The sequence below is a fragment of the Cimex lectularius genome, unplaced genomic scaffold (assembly GCF_000648675.2).
Source record: "Cimex lectularius strain Harlan isolate CLEC.00 unplaced genomic scaffold, Clec_2.1 scaffold6, whole genome shotgun sequence".
Lineage (NCBI taxonomy): Eukaryota > Metazoa > Arthropoda > Insecta > Hemiptera > Cimicidae > Cimex > Cimex lectularius.
This window is the reverse complement of record NW_019392677.1, coordinates 1,730,310-1,749,764: the sequence shown is the minus strand read 5'-3', so window position 1 is coordinate 1,749,764 and position 19,455 is coordinate 1,730,310. Positions and strand designations below refer to the sequence as shown.

At 35.0% G+C, this 19,455-nt stretch overlaps 1 protein-coding gene across 3 annotated transcripts in view; it reads left to right on the top strand.

Moving 5' to 3' along the window:
• The window catches only part of LOC106673956 (homeobox protein unc-4-like), a 94,239-nt gene extending 77,711 nt beyond the window's left edge, over positions 1-16,528 (top strand). For all 3 annotated transcript variants that reach the window (XM_014406361.2, XM_014406360.2, XM_014406362.2), the window contains 2 exons: positions 13,904-14,165; positions 15,951-16,528. In XM_014406361.2, coding sequence (XP_014261847.1) covers positions 13,904-14,165; positions 15,951-16,213 — 525 coding nt within the window. In that variant the 3' untranslated portion in view covers positions 16,214-16,528. The remainder of the gene's footprint in view (positions 1-13,903; positions 14,166-15,950) is intronic.
• Positions 16,529-19,455: the final 2,927 nt, after the last annotated feature.

Genomic DNA, 19,455 nt, shown 5'->3' with positions numbered 1-19,455 from the left:
TGTGTGGTGTTTAGTGACCGTTAGCAAATGATTATTTGGAGATCGAAATGAGGTGCGATCTTTAGAAGAACATTTTCTTTATCATGCCAACATTTCTATCTTTATTGAGATCATCTTCAGGGCCTGGGATTTATAAACATTGTTTAAACTTTACAAATACATGTAGGATGTGAAAAAAATGAATTTATACAATGCTAGAAAATTTTAGATTAAAAAAATGAAGTTATACAATCAACAATTGTACAATCATGCATACGCAGTTTTGTGCAACAAAAACCCAAAAAAATCCTACAGCATTGGCTACCCACCATTTTGAACACAACACAATTTCTACTTTAACAATCCAAAAATATTACAGACAGAACAAAACAAACATAAACGTAACTTTTTAGAAATGGTTTACATCAACAGGGATAAACACAGCATCAATTACAGAACAGACATATGTAAACTCAGTCGCAGCTCCGCTAATATCATTAATCAAATTCAATCTCGATAACATACACACATCATCATCACATCACACAAAACATATAATATAACATATACAACAATCACCACATTCCACACATCAAGCATTTCTACATAGTCTGATTCTTCAACAATTTGGCTTTCCTTTCCCTATTTATCCCCGTCTAATCCTGAATGGATAATCGTGCCGAACCCACGTTTTTCCCATTGCCGGCTCCTTTCGCCACAAAGAAGCAGACTTCTCATATAAAAATGTCTTTCTATCCCGACTTCCTTCCCCACCCCTTCAAAACCCAACGTATATAAACATAAAACAGCAATATCACACTGGCATTCTCAACACGACACACAAGAATAACACATATACACGGAAAACAAACACTGAATGAGTACAAATACTTTGATTGAATCTAAAATTGTAGCATTGTATAAATTCGTTTTTTCAATCTAAAATTTTCTAGCATTGTATAAATTCTTTTTTTTTCATATCCTACATGTATTTGTAAAGTTTAAACAATGTTTATAAATCCCAGGCCCTGAAGATGTTCTTAATAAAGATCGAAACGTTGGCATGATAAAGAAAATATTTTTCTAAGACCTACGTCACACCAGACCGCACCTCACGATCCCCAAATAATTAATTATTAATTTTTCTCAGGTTCTCCACAGACCACGCATCACAGTACGGAAATGCCCGTTTTAGAGCGTGTTTTTTGGAATCTTTCTTCTGAAATTGCACGGGTCAAATATTGTTTGGCTAACTTGGAAGAAAAATAACCATATGGAGCGGCCAACCAATTTTGCAGGTGTACAGAAAATGCTCAGGGATAACTTCCAGTAAACAATTAGGATATCATGCGACGATTAAAAAAGGAAAGAAAAAAGAGCATAAGGCGTGAACGAGACGAGTTAACGATATAAGAAGAGCGTGATGTGAGATTTAAATATTATGGAAGGCGAGAAGAAAGCGATTAGTGATAAAAGCGGATTAAACCGTGTAAGAGAATGTTGTGAGGAGGAATTCCTAGGTTAATTAAATGTTAACGAGCTAGGAAATGTAATGACACGTCGGTAATCATGATGGGCCGATTTTCGAAATGTGTGGAGGGGCTGCCAGTAGGAGAAGGGCGAGTTTTCGGGTGGGGCGCGAAGGCCCGCTTGCGATCGCTAAGATGGCGGCCGTGCCATGGCGGAGATCGATCAACGCTCCAGGCCCGGCTCCCCCTCGGCACCGATGCTCACAAATTAATTAAACACCCATAAAACTTCATTCCTATTCTATAATACCATCTTTGATGGATTGAATTGGGATTTTGGAAAATTTGTCGAAATGTTTCTGTAGAGTAGCGTTTCAGTCCTTTTCGGCCCATCCATCATGATAATAGTCTCTTTTAATATACCAGGTGTCCTTTGTAGATGGCCCAGTTGAATTTCTCTTGAACCAATGGCGCTATCAAAAAACAAGTTATGGCAAAAAGCTTGAAAAAAAAACAGTGGTTTGCTTGTTCAATGTTCCATCTATCTGCCTTACGTAAAGATGCAAAGATTTTTAACTTCTCTTCACCGTGCTCAGAGCGATAGAGTAATGTGAGATGGATTGAGAAGCATTTTCTATCCTTTGCCGCAGTTCTACAACTGGTTTATGATTGGCGTAGACACCGTTTTCTAAATGGACCCACAGAAAATTGTCAAGTGGAGTGAAATCAGGTGATCGAGGAAGGCAACAAATCGGGCCATGAGGTCCTCCTATCCATCTATACCGAAAGTGATGATTCAAAAATAACGACTCACTTGCAAATAATTGTGTGCGGGTTGCTTCTTGGGGTGGTGGTCTCCTTGGATTCGATATTACGTTTTTCAACCTTCCAAAGTAAATTTCACTAAGCAAAGTTCTAAAAAATGTGAAAGTTAGTATGTCCTTGGAATACTTATAAAATAAGGCAACTTTGTGTGAAATTCCCGAAAATTTTGATGGAAAAATCGTTGCACGAGCCACAATTGAGTATTTAAAAAAAAAGATTGGTTTTGCCCTCTGTTATCCTTTGAGCGACTACTGTGTATTCGGAAGTTTGCGAAATAAAGGTCAGATTTGTATTGACGCTAAAGACGAAAAAATACGATTGTATGTGAGAAAAATCTGATTTTAAACTAAATTTACAAAAATGTTAATATTTCAGGAAAGAGTCAAGATGGAGACCTCGTTCTGTTGGCGCGTTTTATCTAGGAATCCACCATGGCAGTATTGACATTTAACCCTGTATATTTTTTCCAATTCTTATTACAATCTGCAATTTTTTATTAATACATGGGGGAGAAATAATCAATATTACTCTCCCAACAACAATTGGACGAGGCTTGGGCGAAATTATTGGGGTGATGGTAGTGATTATTGTGGAACTTAACTGGTAAATTTTCGGGGGATTATAAGTGGACTAGCTTTTACCCGCGACTCCGTCCACGCAGGAGACTGTTTTCATCTGACCTTTATATTGCGTTGCAAAGTGCTCATACGGCCTAATATAATGTCTCGTTTCCCAAATTCCTCTCTTCTTCAGTTCACTTCGGTCAATACTACATGGCGAAAAATTGCCCAATCTGCCTAGGGACGGTATTTCAAAAAATCCTTTCTTCGCGACTATCAATGTCATTATAGAAATGCACTGTCGAAATTTCAACCCTTTAGATCAGGTTTGGTCTGTGCGTTGTCTCAGTCGGTCACGGAATTTATTTATACAGTTTTATATATATGGATAAATGGAATTTTGAAGGACATCATGGATAGTAGCATTTATAAGTTATTTGAGGAATTTAGATTGGAAGGATTGAAGGCGTTGGATATTGGATGGTTTATCGGCTCCCCCGCAATTCTATTATGCCCCAATCTGTTGTAGTAGAGTTTTATAAATTGTAAGCTTGTTTTTCGTCGATAGATTGGATTGTCGTGCTACAGGTTTGCACAGTAGACTGTGGCGTCTAGGAGTGAGTCTAGGATATCATAAATAATTAAAATGACATAGGTTTGAGAAAATAGATTTGATTCAAAAACACAATATTTATATGAACAATAATATGTGGCCCTGTGGAGGAATACTACAAAGTCTGGCTAGGCAAAGTCCAATATAAAATAAAAGAAAAATTTATAGAACTTATTGTTTTCAACGAAGCGTTGGAGTAATAAAAGATATTTTTCTATCGAGACTGCCGAAAATCGAGGGGCGAGGTAGTTTTTGAGCTTATTCATTTGGAGTTGCTCTTTTTGACTCATTTAAACTTATTTTCCTATATGCTCACCTCGCAGACATAGAGAAAATTCTCAATAATAATAATAGAAACAGAACTGCTCACAAAATTAGTGGAAGGGGTACAGTAAAAATTAATTTTTCATTAATGGATATAACAACACAATCTTATAGAGAATGAACGAATTGTGAAAAACGATGCAGTAAACTACTTAAACATATGCCTAGATTCTAATTATTGTAAATTTTATGAAATGAAAGGGTCACCAATGGGGTCTCCATTGTCCGCCATTTGTGCCGAAATATTATATATATAATGAATTAATTAAATCTATCTTTGGAGAAGACTCAGCCACCATGAAGCAAGTAACAATGTTGATTTTTTTTTGCATTACTAATAAACTTTGAATATAACCATTGCCAAGACTACAATAAATCGAGCCAAAATCTATTGATTGATAGCTGAAGCAGTATCGCATTTCGACCTTACCCAACGAATCGCATTTGATAAAAGCATATTTTAATGTTAAAAATTTGCTTCCTAGAAAAGAATCCTTATTTACATGTTTATTTCTGTTGATTAGAATGTTCTGAATATATTTTTTACGGATTTGTTCTTACAAATATTTTTTATATTAGTACTTCTGTTCAGCTTTTTTTAAGTTGGTACTAACAATTCTGACTTTCATGAATAAATGTCCACATGAAAAATTTAATCTATTATACTAATAAATTTTATCATGAAATTCTTTCATCATAAAATGATGAATTAAATAATGATAATTAATGAGATGAATGATAATTAAATAAATTTATTATCGTTGAATAAATATTGTCGAAAAAACATTTTAACTTACTTAAAAATGAGTTTTCGAGTATTATAGTAGTAGTATAGTAATTTTTATATTGACTTTCATCGAGTTTGAACCACAATTTTGGCTCCTCACTTAATAAGCGTCGCCCTTTCCATCTTCGGGAGCATCTGTCTTCCAGGTCGTACTTCCGATGAAGACCCGATTTAACATTTTGGCCCTATTAAAAATTCCTAGACGGCGAGTACAACATTCTCTAAGGCGTGGTTGAGAAAAAAGGCATGAAGAAGGGTATAATCAAGTTTGTGAGATAATTGAGGGTATCAGGTATAGCGGCAAACTAGGCCCGAGCCAGTCTGTACACAACGTCTCAATTCAAACATAACTTGATCCCATCTCTACAAGGCTTTGACGTTACAACACATAAAATTTTGTGTATCATAATTAAAAAGTGATGTTAACTAGAATATTAACCTTAACCTCCGGACGGAATACTAATGCGTTTATCTCGCATGTTTCTTAAGAAACTAAATGTTTTGTCTAATAAAGCTCTTTCCAAATCAACAATAAGCGTTACATTTGAACAATTTACAGCACTTATAAATAAGTACAGTTAGGAAACACTAAAAAGAGCTAGAGCGTTTAAAATGGTTAATTGTTATATATTGTTGCAACAATACCTGCAGATCTAGCAAAAAATCAGAAAGAAACAACCATATCACATCCTCCACAAGATCAAGAAGTACCGCAGACAGATATCTATAAAGCAATTCGTAAAAATTATAAAATTGATAGTTCGAATTTTACTCGTAAACGTTTTTCAAATGTCAAATATAACGAAAAAAGCATTCTTGACCAATTATTAAGCAATTAACCAGCTGCTAGATAATCTGCCCAGATACATATTATGGGTATTCACAATGTTTGTAAGATGTTAACTCGTGTTAGCTCGAATAAAGAAATGTCCAGTAAGATCGTGAAAGCGCTCTTCTTTTCTTAGCATGTTAAAAGTTTTTCGGTTTTTCCGCAATGCTGCGCGAGGCGATTGGTAGAACCAAAAATAAAGCTATAACAGTCCTTGAAGGCTTGTTGTTTTGGTTTTCTTTTGTGATAAATTCTAAGATGCCAAAAGTTAGTAAAGAAGCAAATTAATTAACTCTTTCATTCAAAATGCTATCTTTGCACTTGAAAAGTACTAATAAATGACACGCTTCAATTCGTGCCGACACACCGACTTGTATCCTAACGTCTAACAGCCTACAACTTTATAGGATAGAGGATAATATAAATGAGAGTATAAGGGCAGGTCAGAAATTAACAAAAGAAATATATTGGCCTGATTTAATTAATGCATATTTAAAAATAAAAATACGTGTAAACAAAAAACAGCTGTTAAATTCATGGCTGCCATGTTGGTTACTTACGCCGTAACGGATAGCAATGTGACCACATTTTTGTCCTAACATCTAACATTGGCCCTGTCCTGCTAGATCGAGCAATGTTAACTAGCCGATTCTTACAAGTCTACGTCATCGTTTTTCTCGATCTAACACGACCTAACAGAGTTAACAGGGTTAACACAAAGATCGTGAATATCCCTATTGTATTAATGTAAGCAAAATTAAAGGAGATCAGATATTCCTGAATTTTAATACAAATTTATTTATTTATTATTGTTTGAAAGGAAATTCACCAAAACACCGGAAAAACATTTTGGGGTAGATTAAAATTTAACATGCAAACGGCACTTAATAACGCGTATTACCTCCTCTGCGGAGGGCCTGACGTCTCTTAGCCAGCGAGTAAATAACCGACTGGATTTCATCTTGTAAAACAGAGTCCCATTCTTCAATAAGAGCAGTTTGAAGAAGACTGATGTAGGCTGGGAACAATGTCTCTTTATCATGACCTATAAGTGTTCTAGAGGATTCAGGTCAGGAGAAGGTGCTAGCCAATTCATTGTGGAAATCCCTACATCCTCCAAGTAATAGATGACAGCTATATGCGGTCGAGCGTTATCATGCATTAAAACGAAATTGTTCCCAATAAATGAAGCGAATGGGACCACAGCTGCCAGAAGAAATTCCTCAATGTACCTTAGTGCAGAAAAAGCAGTATTCTGAGTGATAATCAGTTCGTTACCGGCATAGACGTTGATTCCATCCCATAACTATAACTGACTACCTTTGAAAATTATGATTTGTGTTAGACCTTAAGTATCAACCAGTTTTCTAATCACGAATACTCTGGATCACGGTATGGTCTTGATGAAAAAGCAAATTCGAGTATTACCTTAAGGTCATCATCAAGGCAAAACAATCTTAAATATATCAACCAATTGACATATTACTTCTTTACAGACAATTTCAAATTTCGAAGACCGACTCAGTCCTAAAATTGCCAAAGAAAGTTCAACAGTAAGTTGTGCAAACACAAAGTAAAAATGAAAGGAAAACTGGATCAAAATCTATTTTGCCAAGAGAGTTTATTTAATTATATTTCAAAAACTATTTACCCCATACAATCACCACTGTAATTATAATCAGCCCAATCACTAAACATACAGAAATAATAAGCTGATGAGCTTACGGCTCTTTCCAAAAATATTGAACTTTAATTCTAGGACAGGTCCGACCTATATGCCGCATCGCATAAACCTGGTTGGTACACATCGTTTTCTCTTACATCGCCTTGGTAGATTACTAGAGGCGAAGGGGCAACCTCGTGTCGCTCTTGATGAAAATTGTTACTGTTGATAATACTGTTCAGTCCTTGGCAATGCTGGGACTGAGCCGGCCTTCAAAGAAATTTGAAATCGTCTGTGAAATACTTAATTACAGTAGAAATTGTTTATAATGACACCGGTTATAAGGAATGAGACCTGTTGAAACGTACAAAATCTCAGTTCCCGTGAAATATCAACAAAAACATAGGGAACCGTTTACAAAATTAACCTCAACTTCCTAATGTTTCTAGGGAAGATTCTTCCCCCTTTTTGAACTATAAATGTCTAAAAAATCTGTAAACAAAAAACCACGACCTTAGACTCGTCTGTTGAGGAAAAATTCGCGATTATTTCTTAGATCGAATCTGGAGATTGTGCGAGCAGTCTCGCAATAAAAATGGGGACGTCTCGTTCCAAAATTATCAAGAATTGTGAAAAATAAAGGGAAAATAATCAAACAATTTAATAAGTGACATAAAGTGAAAAAAATACAGGACAAAAAAAGAAACAGGTTACATACTACAATGATATTGTAGTAAAATAACTCCCACATTTGTCATATGGGATACATACCATATTTACATACATGTTTTAAGTTTTAAAAACATTTATATAAAAAATTACTTTAGCATGCTAGTATGTACGTATGTATATTTTAAAAGAAAAGAAAGAACATTTATACAGTTTTTATATTATTTTATCTCCATTGTTACGGAATTACACTCATTAAGATCTACTGACAAGGGATCGCTACGATAAAGTAAAACATTACACAAATTCATGGAATGTATCATAGTTGACGCGCTGTACTGATAAATATCAAACAATGAGATAGGGTGAGCGACCTAGTTGTTTTAATTTTAATTTACTTCCTCGTTAAAGAGCGGAACATTCTTTTAAAATCGAAAATTATTTTACAAAAATTCATTAGCGTACGAGAATAATTGGGGTGAGCCACAATCTTAATAAACATCTCAAATAGCCTAGGCAACTGCCGGGAGCGGCTATTTGCCTTATGGTAATCGGAGAAAAGAACCGTAATGACTCAATAACTCCGACTAATTGCATCGAAGAACACCACCTTCTCCCAAGAGAACTTTTTTTCGGTAATTATCCCGGGCTTGAGATTGTGTTTGATCCCCCACTTTAATATAAACCAACTTAACTGGGCACGACTTCCAATTTTGTGGTTTGAACATAAAACCGTTCCTGAAAATCAAACGATTTCAGTCACATTTAAATCTATTTGAACGTAGGAAAAATAGTGAGCAAATAATACTTCCTCCTCTTTTATTTTGGTAAACTGCGAAGTTACAAACATTAATTTTTATGGTTCATAAACGAAAGTTGACGATAACGCAATTTTACCCAAGCCACCTCCAATATACAAGAATGGTGCAAACGTCAAAGTTGAAACCTAACGAGCTCGCTGCACTCAATTTTTTTTTATTATTATATGAAACATATGACATATACACAAAACATATGAAACAAACACCCTTGCCCTGTCTATACGTTAACGGTAAAGAACTACCGACAGCTACACGAGTAAAATACTTATGCTTTATTTAGACAGTAGGCTGACTCCTCCCACAAGACTCTAATGAAAACTAAATAGATTGGAGAACTGTGAAGAATTATAGAACTGAAATCAGACATGACGGTAAAGAACTCGAACTGTTAGGTACCACCAAACCATCCATCCAACGAATCCAAGCATTCCAAACAAAATAGTTCTCAGAGAATTTCTCCAAACTTCCTACTAAGTCTCCAATCTCACTATAAACAATGACCTTAATATTATCTTCTCGCGATACGGCAAGTTTCATCGTAATCATTCAACCGATTCTAACCCTATTGCTGCCCACTACTTCCCATCCTAAGACCCCCTCAAACGACGATGTCATCGAGACCTACTGCCCTGATAACAGGATGCATTGACTGGCTTCTCATATCATGTGCCCTTCAGGAGCAGTACTGGCCGAAATGTTAGTGTTTCACCTTGGATTTTACAGTATTAAGTACATGTTTGAATGCGTATAATTCATGTGTTCAGATGAAAAATAATATAAAATGTATTTATAATGTCCCGCTAGTACAGACCAAGTTTCAAAAAAATAGGAAAATAATTAGGATTAACTTCAACTTCGACCGTGCAGAAGCAATCCATAAAACGAGTCTAGTAGATACGCGTGTACAAATAAGTTGGAAAGTTGGAAGTTGGAAGCGTGATGGTATAGTTGTCTTCCGCCCATTTTGGCTTGCCGGTTTCGCTTCGGCTTCTGGTCATCTTCAGTTTTTAACAATAATTTTTACTGAAACCCACCAATGAAGATTTCGATAAGCCGAAATGTGGCTGACAGAATAGAACTTACTACTCCAGGACCCTCACTATTACAGATCTCACAATTTTCAGTGAAAGTGCAATCTAAAGTAAACAAATCTGACGGTAACTGACCATTAAAAAAATTAAATTTAACTGTAAAAATATCAAAATCAAACCATATTTTAAAACAATTCAATCTCGACGACCAAAACTTTCTACTAATGTACTATCATACTCGTTATTTATGTTCACTCAAATACCCCCTAACAGTGTACTATTGTGCCTCTAAACTCGATAGCTGTTCTTTAATCCATTCAGAATAAATTAATTAACACAAATAAAGAGTATACTGCGATTACTATTAACAAAAACGCAATTGTTACAGTTATTTAAACGAGCATTTTCCCTTAAAAGTGAATCGTTTTTGATCTTTGCTCGATAGGTAAATTATTAGCTAATTAGCGTGTAATTGTATCTCTTACCTCGTTAGATCGATTTTTTAAATTCCGTCGTATATTATGGAATAAAATTAAAGGAACGTGGAAATGAGCGATCTAGGATAAAACCAAGAGGATATAATGCGCGTAAAGAAGAGGTGAGTACGTCGACTTAATTGCACTTTAATAACACACTTATTCTGATTGATAATTATGCCTGAATAAAAGTCGGCTCAATTCCCATTAGGTTAATGTACTACGTAATTAAAGGGAAACGTCAATATTATTTCACAAGGGAATTGAAACAAGAGCTTTAGGAGGAAGAGCCACTGTACAATACTTTTGTAACTTAATCACGAACTGAACTACTCAGCCATTTCCGACTCTCAAAAATTATCTACGGAATATTTTAATTTTTACAAAGATCCATTGACTAAGGCTAACTAAGTTAGATAAATAGATGGATGAATAGATTGATAAATTTGTGGGGAGAGAGAGAGAGAGGAAAAAAAGAGAGAGAGAGCGAGAGCGAGAGAGAGAGAGAGAGAGAGAGAGAGAGAGTGAGAGAGAGAGAGAGAGAGAGAGAGAGAGAGAGAGACAGACAGAAAGAAGTTACAAAAAGATAATTTGTTACGTTGTGGGAGTGAGGACCTGAGACGAAAATGAAGAAAGGGAGTACTGAAATTTATTGTACACTAGTCTGCGTTTCTCATGTGAGGACGCTTTCGGCTGATTACCAGTAATAATTCAGGGATATCTTAAAACAAGAAGAGCTCATTAGCCGCGTATACCGGGAAAGGACAAAGGATAACTAAATGATGTAATTATCGCATTAGGAGTGGTGTATAAGACTGGTGATGCCCTCTGCTAATGTCTCTCTAGCACGCACGGCCGTTTCTCTGTTTCGATTTACCTATAGACGCCAAACTATCCCAACGGAACATCGATCAGATGAATCCTACATAGTAGTCGTACAGTCCTGATGTTTAAGATTAATTTTTAAATAGTTTTCCACCTATACTACACTATTACAATTTGAAAGTATTGTCAGTTCACGTCTACCTATTTATGACTTACCAAATGAGTAAGCGGTAAAACTTCGTCTTAGATCCTTGGAGCTACTAAGCCCTTGCCCTCCTCCAAAATAGAGTTTCCAGCCGATCAATCATCAACTTTTCTCCACCATTGTCTAATAGTTATCTTTCGTAAGCATCCTTTTACGTCATCGAGTAACTGGAATTTAGGTCGTTTTGTAGGTCTTATATAAGGCATAGTTCTATGTGGTGTTCTGTTCTCATTTATTGCTGATGGTCGATGGCCCATCTAGCCATTCTAGTAGGCACTTAATTTATTAGTCACACTTTCCCACTGGTTCTACTTCAGCTCATCTGCTCGTCTCACAGCCCAGGTCTCTGAACTATAAGTTTTTTTTAATGGCTTGTGTTTTGCAAATTAGACAAAGAACTGCACTTGAACAGGTTGGATATGGAAGAAGGGTAACGTGATAGAAAAGGGGCGACAGTCGGAATCGCATCCACGACCGCGGGGTCGACAAGGCGAGAGATTAACACGCTAACCACTCGGCTACAGCGGTCTCTCCGGTCGTAAATCTTTGTTGCGTAACGTTTTCCCCTTAGCGCTTCCAAGCAAGTATTCCTTGCCAACATCCTGCTTTCTATGTCCCACTAGATAACCTTTCCTTGCGAGGGTTGCTTCCCAGCACCTCCAAATGCATGCTATTCCGAGATGAGTTCTTTGAAAACCCTACTTCGTCTTATTTACTACACTCGACATCTTATTTCGCTTTTTGTACATTCTCATTTAGGCCAAACTCTTCAGCTCTTTCTCCAATTATTTGAGTTCTTTTAAAGCCGCTTGCTACGGCGAAATAGATACACCATCCGCACACCCAAGGTAGTAAATCTGTCTGCCGGTTATACAGATTCCCTCCTGGATTATGAGAACACTTGTGTATTACCAGCTAAAGTATCAACTCAAATAATTAAGAGTATGCTGGATTACCTCCAGAAGAAATTTCGTTATTTTTATTCACTCTCACCATCATTATTATTTTTGCCGGTACCACAGTTCCTTAATAGTACTATGTACAGTAGATGCAAATTCAGACCGTGGTCATAAAATCCTTTTCGTACTATTCTTTTCGTAATTATGTGGTAAGTCGCGGTCTCCTCTTTCGGCACTCACACTAGTTCCCTAGTTGACATTCCTTAGAGATTTTTGCTCCAGATGGTGCTACCAGACGTTTGTTCGCCCCCAAAGAAAGGATAGTTCCATACAATTCTCTGCTCAACTTCTCCATAGCCATACCCTTGTAATAAAATTATAGATTTCTTCCTGCATGATCTCAATCACTAAACTTTTTTCTCTATTTTTTATGGGTGTTATGTTTTTATGACTTCCAATACTACATCGAAATTTTCCCTTGCCCGGAACTCAGCATTCTCAATGGGACGGATCCATTTCTTTTATCCACCGTTCAGAACTAGTTCGAAGTAACTCATCCACAATATTATTATTGCATTTGAACATGAGGTGTTAATTTGACACGATTCACAAGTCTACGGAACTAAATAATTACAAATTAGTTCGTGTTCGCAGCATTTCTATAATAGGCACCTGAATTAGTTGGCTCTCTAGCATTGGGAATATTTGTGTTAATTAGCTTTGCAGTTTGATTCCCTTCCCTCGGGACTGGTGCTAAAACTCATATTAATTAACGTATACGCCTGCGGGGAGAACAGGCTAACCACACTCGTTATAAAGACACTCGAATAAAACTGTGTAATTTAATTACCTGCAGATATTTAAAATGTTTTATATTATATAGCATAAAATTGTAGGTGTATAGGCATAAACGTAGGTTTTAGAAAAATATTTTCTTTATCGTGCCAACGTTTCGATCTTTATTGAGATCATCTTCAGGGCCTCGGATTTATAAACATTGTTTAAATTTTACAAAAAACATGTAGGATGTGAAAAAGTGAATTTATACAATGCTACAAAATTTTATAATAAAACAATGAATTTATACAATGCTAGAAAATTTTAAAGTAAAAAAATGAATTTATACAATGCTAGAAAAGTTTAGATTTCTAGAAAAATTTTCTAGCATTGTATAAATTCATTTTTTTAATCTAAAATTATCTAGCATCGTATAAATTCATTTTTTTCACATCCTACATGTATTTGTAAAATTTAAACAATGTTTATAAATCCTAGGCCCTGAAGATGATCTCAATAAAGATCGAAACGTTGGCACGATAAAGAAAATGTTTTTCTAAAACATACGTCACACCAGACCGCATCTTACGACCTCCAAATAATCATTAAGAAACGAACACTAAACACATGTGTTGTTAGTTTTTGACGGTTTCGAAATATTTGAGAAGCACACGTGTACAAGATAAAATAAATTGAAAGTAATTATGCAGTAATAAACACTTTTTTATTTTAAAGTCTCACAGTAATAGTCTTCCAGATAATACTTTTTTTGTATATTTCTGTTAATAAATCTGGTGAAAAAAATTAAAATTACAGTAATCGAAACTCAACAGGGCAAGAGCAAATTTAACACACAAAAAATTAATTGTCTTGGTTTAATCTTCCATGCCGATCCAAAATTTATCTAGATTTACTTGAAAAAGGTATCCAGAATTCTATCAAGATCGTATTAAAATTATTAGTTTGGTCATTAATAATTTTACAAATTATGTCCAAATCAAGTTTTTCGGTTTTAAGTCAGGCTCTCGCTCATAATCGGTTTAATCGACTTCAGAGATGATACCGTAATAACTAGTAATCAATCATATTTAAACTTTTAATCGTATTTAATCATTTATCTTATCTGATATTCGAACGTTTTTCTGTTCTAGGTCTGGTTTCAAAACCGAAGGGCGAAGTGGAGGAAGAAGGAGCACACGAAAAAAGGCCCGGGGAGGCCGGCACACAACGCCCATCCTGTCACATGTTCCGGTGAGCCCATTCCCGAGGAGGAACTCCGGAGGAAAGAACGCGAGAGGCGGCAGAAGAAACTTCTGAAAAGCCTCGAGAGACAACAGAGGAAACTCGCGGCCAAAGGGGTCACAGTCGACCTCGAGACCCTAAAACGGGAGTGGGAAGCCCAACACTCTCAAGGTAATTATTTAAATCTTCCTTCTTAACGCATAAATCACGAAAACATTCATTCTGTTTTATCGATCGCCCACGACATTATTGCAGAGTCATGTGGTTAGTTGTTTGGCAAAGTTCTATAAATAAGCAAACTTGGGTATGGATACAACAACACCTTTGAATTTTACAAAACCTGCCAATTATACGACTTTGGTTTCACTTCAAACTCAAATATTTATTTATATATATATATATATATTTTTTTTTTTTTTTTTTGTATGATCCATCCGATAAGTTTCGCTACAATCGGTGATCCCGAGCCTATGTGTGTCAGGTTTTCTTGTAATTAGGCCGTTCCCGATGATTTTCGTCTGTGATACGAGTTTCGGCTCGTTGCCATCATCAGAGCTGGGATCAGGCAGACCAGATTACAGGTTTTTTGTTTTTTACTTCAATCAAGGATCTACTTTTCGGTCAGAAAGAAGGTATTGAACTACAACCCTGGTATTTGCCCATCGAATCATGAATGGTAAATCTGAGAAATACTACATCAAGAAAAATCATATATACTTGGAATGCGTCCAAAGAAATTGGGCGTTAGGACGACTACACTAGCGATTTTTGGAAGAAAATGATCCTGAAGAAATTACAAAGAAAAAATTCAAATTCTGTAAGGCAGATGAAATTTCTTTGTTACAAATGTAAGGATTAAAAGATTACTAAAGCTTTTCATTCAATATCTTTTTACTTTATGCTTTTTAACTTTATTATTTACTTGTTTATGTTTTCTAAAAAAATTCAGCAAAGGACTTCAACTTATTCATTTGAAATTTGTTGTCTTTGGTATATGAACGACAATTTGTTCCTGCGAAATTGGTCTTGGACTTTCTTAAATTGAGCGTTTTGCAAATGGAGTCTCTAGTCTCTTCATTTTTCAATTTTTTTCGACACTCTTGATATGTCCAGTCATTTTCTATTTTATTAATATATTTACTTCTTTTTGTATCTAATTTTGAGATCCACTTATCGTTTATCTTCCGTATGTTCAACATGGTCTGCATTGAACAGTGGGCAGTTGAACCAATCCATGTTCATTTCAACATACATCATGGAGGATCAGTACACAAAATGTCGTATTTGTGTGTTTTTGTTAGTGGCCTGTTGTTTCATAATTTGTTGGAGTCGTGAAGATAGGTCAAGGAGGAGATAGTTTAGAAAATCACCTTTTTCATTTTTTTTTTTTTTGCCGACGTTTAGACCTTTATTCGGGGTCATCTCAGGGCCTGGATAATTATAAAACATATGGTGATTGGAAGAAATGCAATTTAAGATGTAAATACACATTTTGAACCAAGTATTGCGTACCCATATAAGGTGTGGTGCTTCTTATGGTGCCATATTGGTTTTGTGTGAAAGTGTTTCGAACACTCACACAAAACCAATGTGACACCACAAGAATAGCACCACACTTTATGTAAGTATAAAATACTTGGTTCAAAACTTATATTTACAACTTAAATTGTATTTTTTCCAATCAACCTATATTTTGTAATTTACACAGGCCCTGAAGATGACCGGAATAAAAGTCGAAACGTCGGCAAAAAAATGAACAAGGTGTTTTTCTAAAACCCCTCACTCTTGACCGCTCCTCAGGACTTCAACAATATATCGTATTAGATTTAGTGAAGAAAAGGTCTTTAATTAATCTGGAATTTCACAATAAGGAAACCATATCCCCGTACTATGAAATTTTATGTCTTTTTTTTTTTTTTTTTTTTTTTGGGTTGTAAATTTGGATTTATGTTTCAGACAAATCTGGAGGCATGGGAAGCAGCAGGGACATGAGTATTCAGGATACATCCTCGTGCTGTTCGGTGGCCAGCTCCGCTGGTACTCGGGACGTGGAGATCGACGTGGTCGGTGACTGCGGAAGCGGCAGCCCCTCGCCACCCCCATGCCACACCCTGGGGCAGACCTCGTCCGCGGGAGAGCCCCCTAGACCCACCCTCGACCTATCCAGGAGGTCCAATCCGTTCAGTATAGAGTCCCTCCTGGCGAGAGGCGCGCTCTGAACGGGCCGGGCACCGCCGAAAGCTTCCGCCACCAAGCTCCAAAGTGGCTCCTACCTAAAGCTTTGTTTTTCTCCTTTCTCCCGAGTGTTCGATTCACTATAAACTGTCAGCCTCGCCAAGCGCCGCCTGGGGATGTATTGGTCATCAAATAGTTTCTCCGATCTTACTAGTCAATTTTATTATTTATTTCTCCGCGGCGTAAGACCGCTTAGAGAATAAATCGTGAAGGAGTGCTCCCGTCATTTTTTAATAAATATTTTCGAGATTGATGTCGTCTTTTCTTTTCTTTTTCGAAACGACTCAAAGACAAATAAAACAAAGCAAAAAGACTCTGTAAAATGAAAATGTTATTCTATACATACATCGTCAAAAACAAAGAAAGAACATATCCTTATACATACATATCTTTTTAAAAAAGTTATAAATGATTACAGCTACACATTTCTCGTATCGAAGGTTTTAAAAGGTGATGCAGATCGATTGGTTGTCATACCGTCCTAATTCAGCTAAAATCGGTTATACCACGTTATTCACATCGGATAAAAACCAAAGGGAGAAAATACCTCACTGAGTCAAAAATTTGACCGTTCTGCCTCCTTAATCACACTAAAATATATAAATAAAACAGAGACGTTAATAAATTCTTCGTCACGAATTAAAACAAGAAACTGTTACTGTAATAACATTTTATAGTTTAAAACAATCTTCAAGAACCAATGAAGTCGGAACAAGACAATACATGAATTTATAAATTTAACTGTTCAAAATAATTTGAAAAATTATAAAGTTAAACGGTCTATTGTGTTCCGACAAGGACTGCTAAGTAAATAATTAAATAAACTCTAATATCAACAAGCATGATTTTGATCATTAATATTCATTTATTACAAAATGTAAGTTTACATTAAACCATTACTGTTATTTGATATCATGTAAATACTTGCGCTATTTAGTTCAATTAAAAAAAACAACATAATTAATCAATATCAATTCAACAATAAATTTAATTTTGGTTTGATTTTTTCTGTAATAAAATTGACGAAAACTCTTTTCAAAAGGGCAAAGGAGAGAGATGTTAATTACTACAGTAGTGGATTTGTGATTATTGTAAATTAGTACCCGACGACCCACCTTTTCTGATCGATCGCCCTTGTAAGGCCGAACCGAGGAACCTAGTACATTTAAGTGTGTATAAAGTTATTATTTAAATATTTCTTTTTTTATTGATTTTTTAAAAGAGTTTATCGCTTGTAAAATTAAAGAAAGACAAATGTGGTAAGGCTTGTACATTATCGCTTGATTGAGTAGCGTCGCCCGCTTGTATATTAAAAATTATTTTGTTTTACAATTTTATTACATTATTATTTATTATGTACGAGAAAAAGTTCCTTATTAACGATTATCTTTTTTTTCATATATTTTGTTTTAACCTCTACCCATCATTTATCGTAGACTTTTATTATATAAAAGATTTTTTAAAAATTTTAAAAAATCGAGTCTTTAGTTAAAACAATAATTAAAAAAATTAAAAAAAATGAAAATCGCAGTATTCATAGTTATGTAGATAGGTTTTGATTGTTGAATAATGTATAGTTGCGACTGAATTGTGAAATAATAGAATATGTTCTTTAATAACTATGACATACAAGATATAAAAAAATGAAGTATTTGAAGAATACAGTTTGTAATAATATGTATTTTTGTTTACATGACGTGATGATGCCCGTTTGATATGGTGAGGCATTCCAAGTTGTATAGAATGTATTATGTATAGTTAATAATTATTATGTTATTACAAGAAGAAGACAACTCTGTATACAGTATACATATAAATATATATTTATTCCTGAAGTGTTTTTTAAAATTTATTCTTAACNACAAAAAAAAAAAAAAAAAAAAAATATATATATATATATATACTGATTGATCATCAGCGTTTCGGTATCTACTCATATGTCTAAATTCGTTCAATGGATGCGCACATCTCCTTTTTTATTATGAGATAATATTTCTCAGTGTAGTACCGTCCTATCAATTTTTCTTACTATCGAACGGGAACCTTTATACAAATCTTCTCCTATGCATAAATTTATCAATAGCTTAACTATACATTCTGTTTTCCTTTGGCGTCCCTACCTTAGGTAGTGCGGAAGAAATAATTGTATGAAACAGCGAAAATAAAGGAAAATTACAATACCACAAAATGTTCATTTATCAGCCATTGGCTTAAATTTAAATTTATATAATTTCATGACAATTATAACTTCACACAGATATTTTGCTGTATATAATTTTCTAGAATGTAAACCTTTAAGAAGACGTTATTTTTCGGAGGACGAGGATTATGCACAATTGCAAACATATTTTTAATTGCCTGGGTAAAGTTTACAGTGAAACGAAAGAAAACCATAATCGTAAAATGAAATTATTCAATAAATTCTTTTGACCAAGGTAGCAGTCAACTACTTCGGAACGCGTTGAGGATCGAATAGCAAGAAAATCTAAAAATAAATAGAAAGCAATAAAACATAATTGCGGAAATGAACAAGAAGACGCCTAGAGGACATTAACTGTCTGGTTAATTAAAGTTTTTAACGCTATAAACACACTAGTAAAAAATATGTAATTGTTTTAAGATAGCTCAACCTGAGGATAAATGTTCAACAACACACAGGCAATCCAACAAAACTTCATTGTATTACAGTATCTACAAAACCACTGAAACAATGCCTTTCAAATAGACATGTTCACACCAAACATGGAGTTAGAAGTAGCAAACGTGATGATACGAACTGCTATCCAAATAATTTATAAGAACTTGATAGAGTGTGAAGTGTCGACTATCAATTTGGAGCTAACATCGATAGCCGTTATGCTATCAGATGTGTTATTTCTTAACTTTCCTGTACGTGATTAGCCTAGATAAAGTATTTATTGCCTATAATTATGCCTTCAAGGTACAAGTATCTTAGTTTAGATGGTATTTGAACGTGCTGAAGTGTTTATTTTAAGGATGTAGATTTTAGCTTCATTATTTACTTTATAAATAAATAAATAAATTTTCGACTTTTCATCTACGTTTGACACCGTGGATCGAGATCTCTCTTTTTTTCAATTATTTAATCTTGGCTAAGTCGTACGAACTATAAAAGCCTTGCAGGACGGGTCAGTAGAATCGGTCTGATCTAAAGTGGGGGTAGAAGTACAGAGTTTAATTTAAAATAAGGTGTTAAACAAGGGCA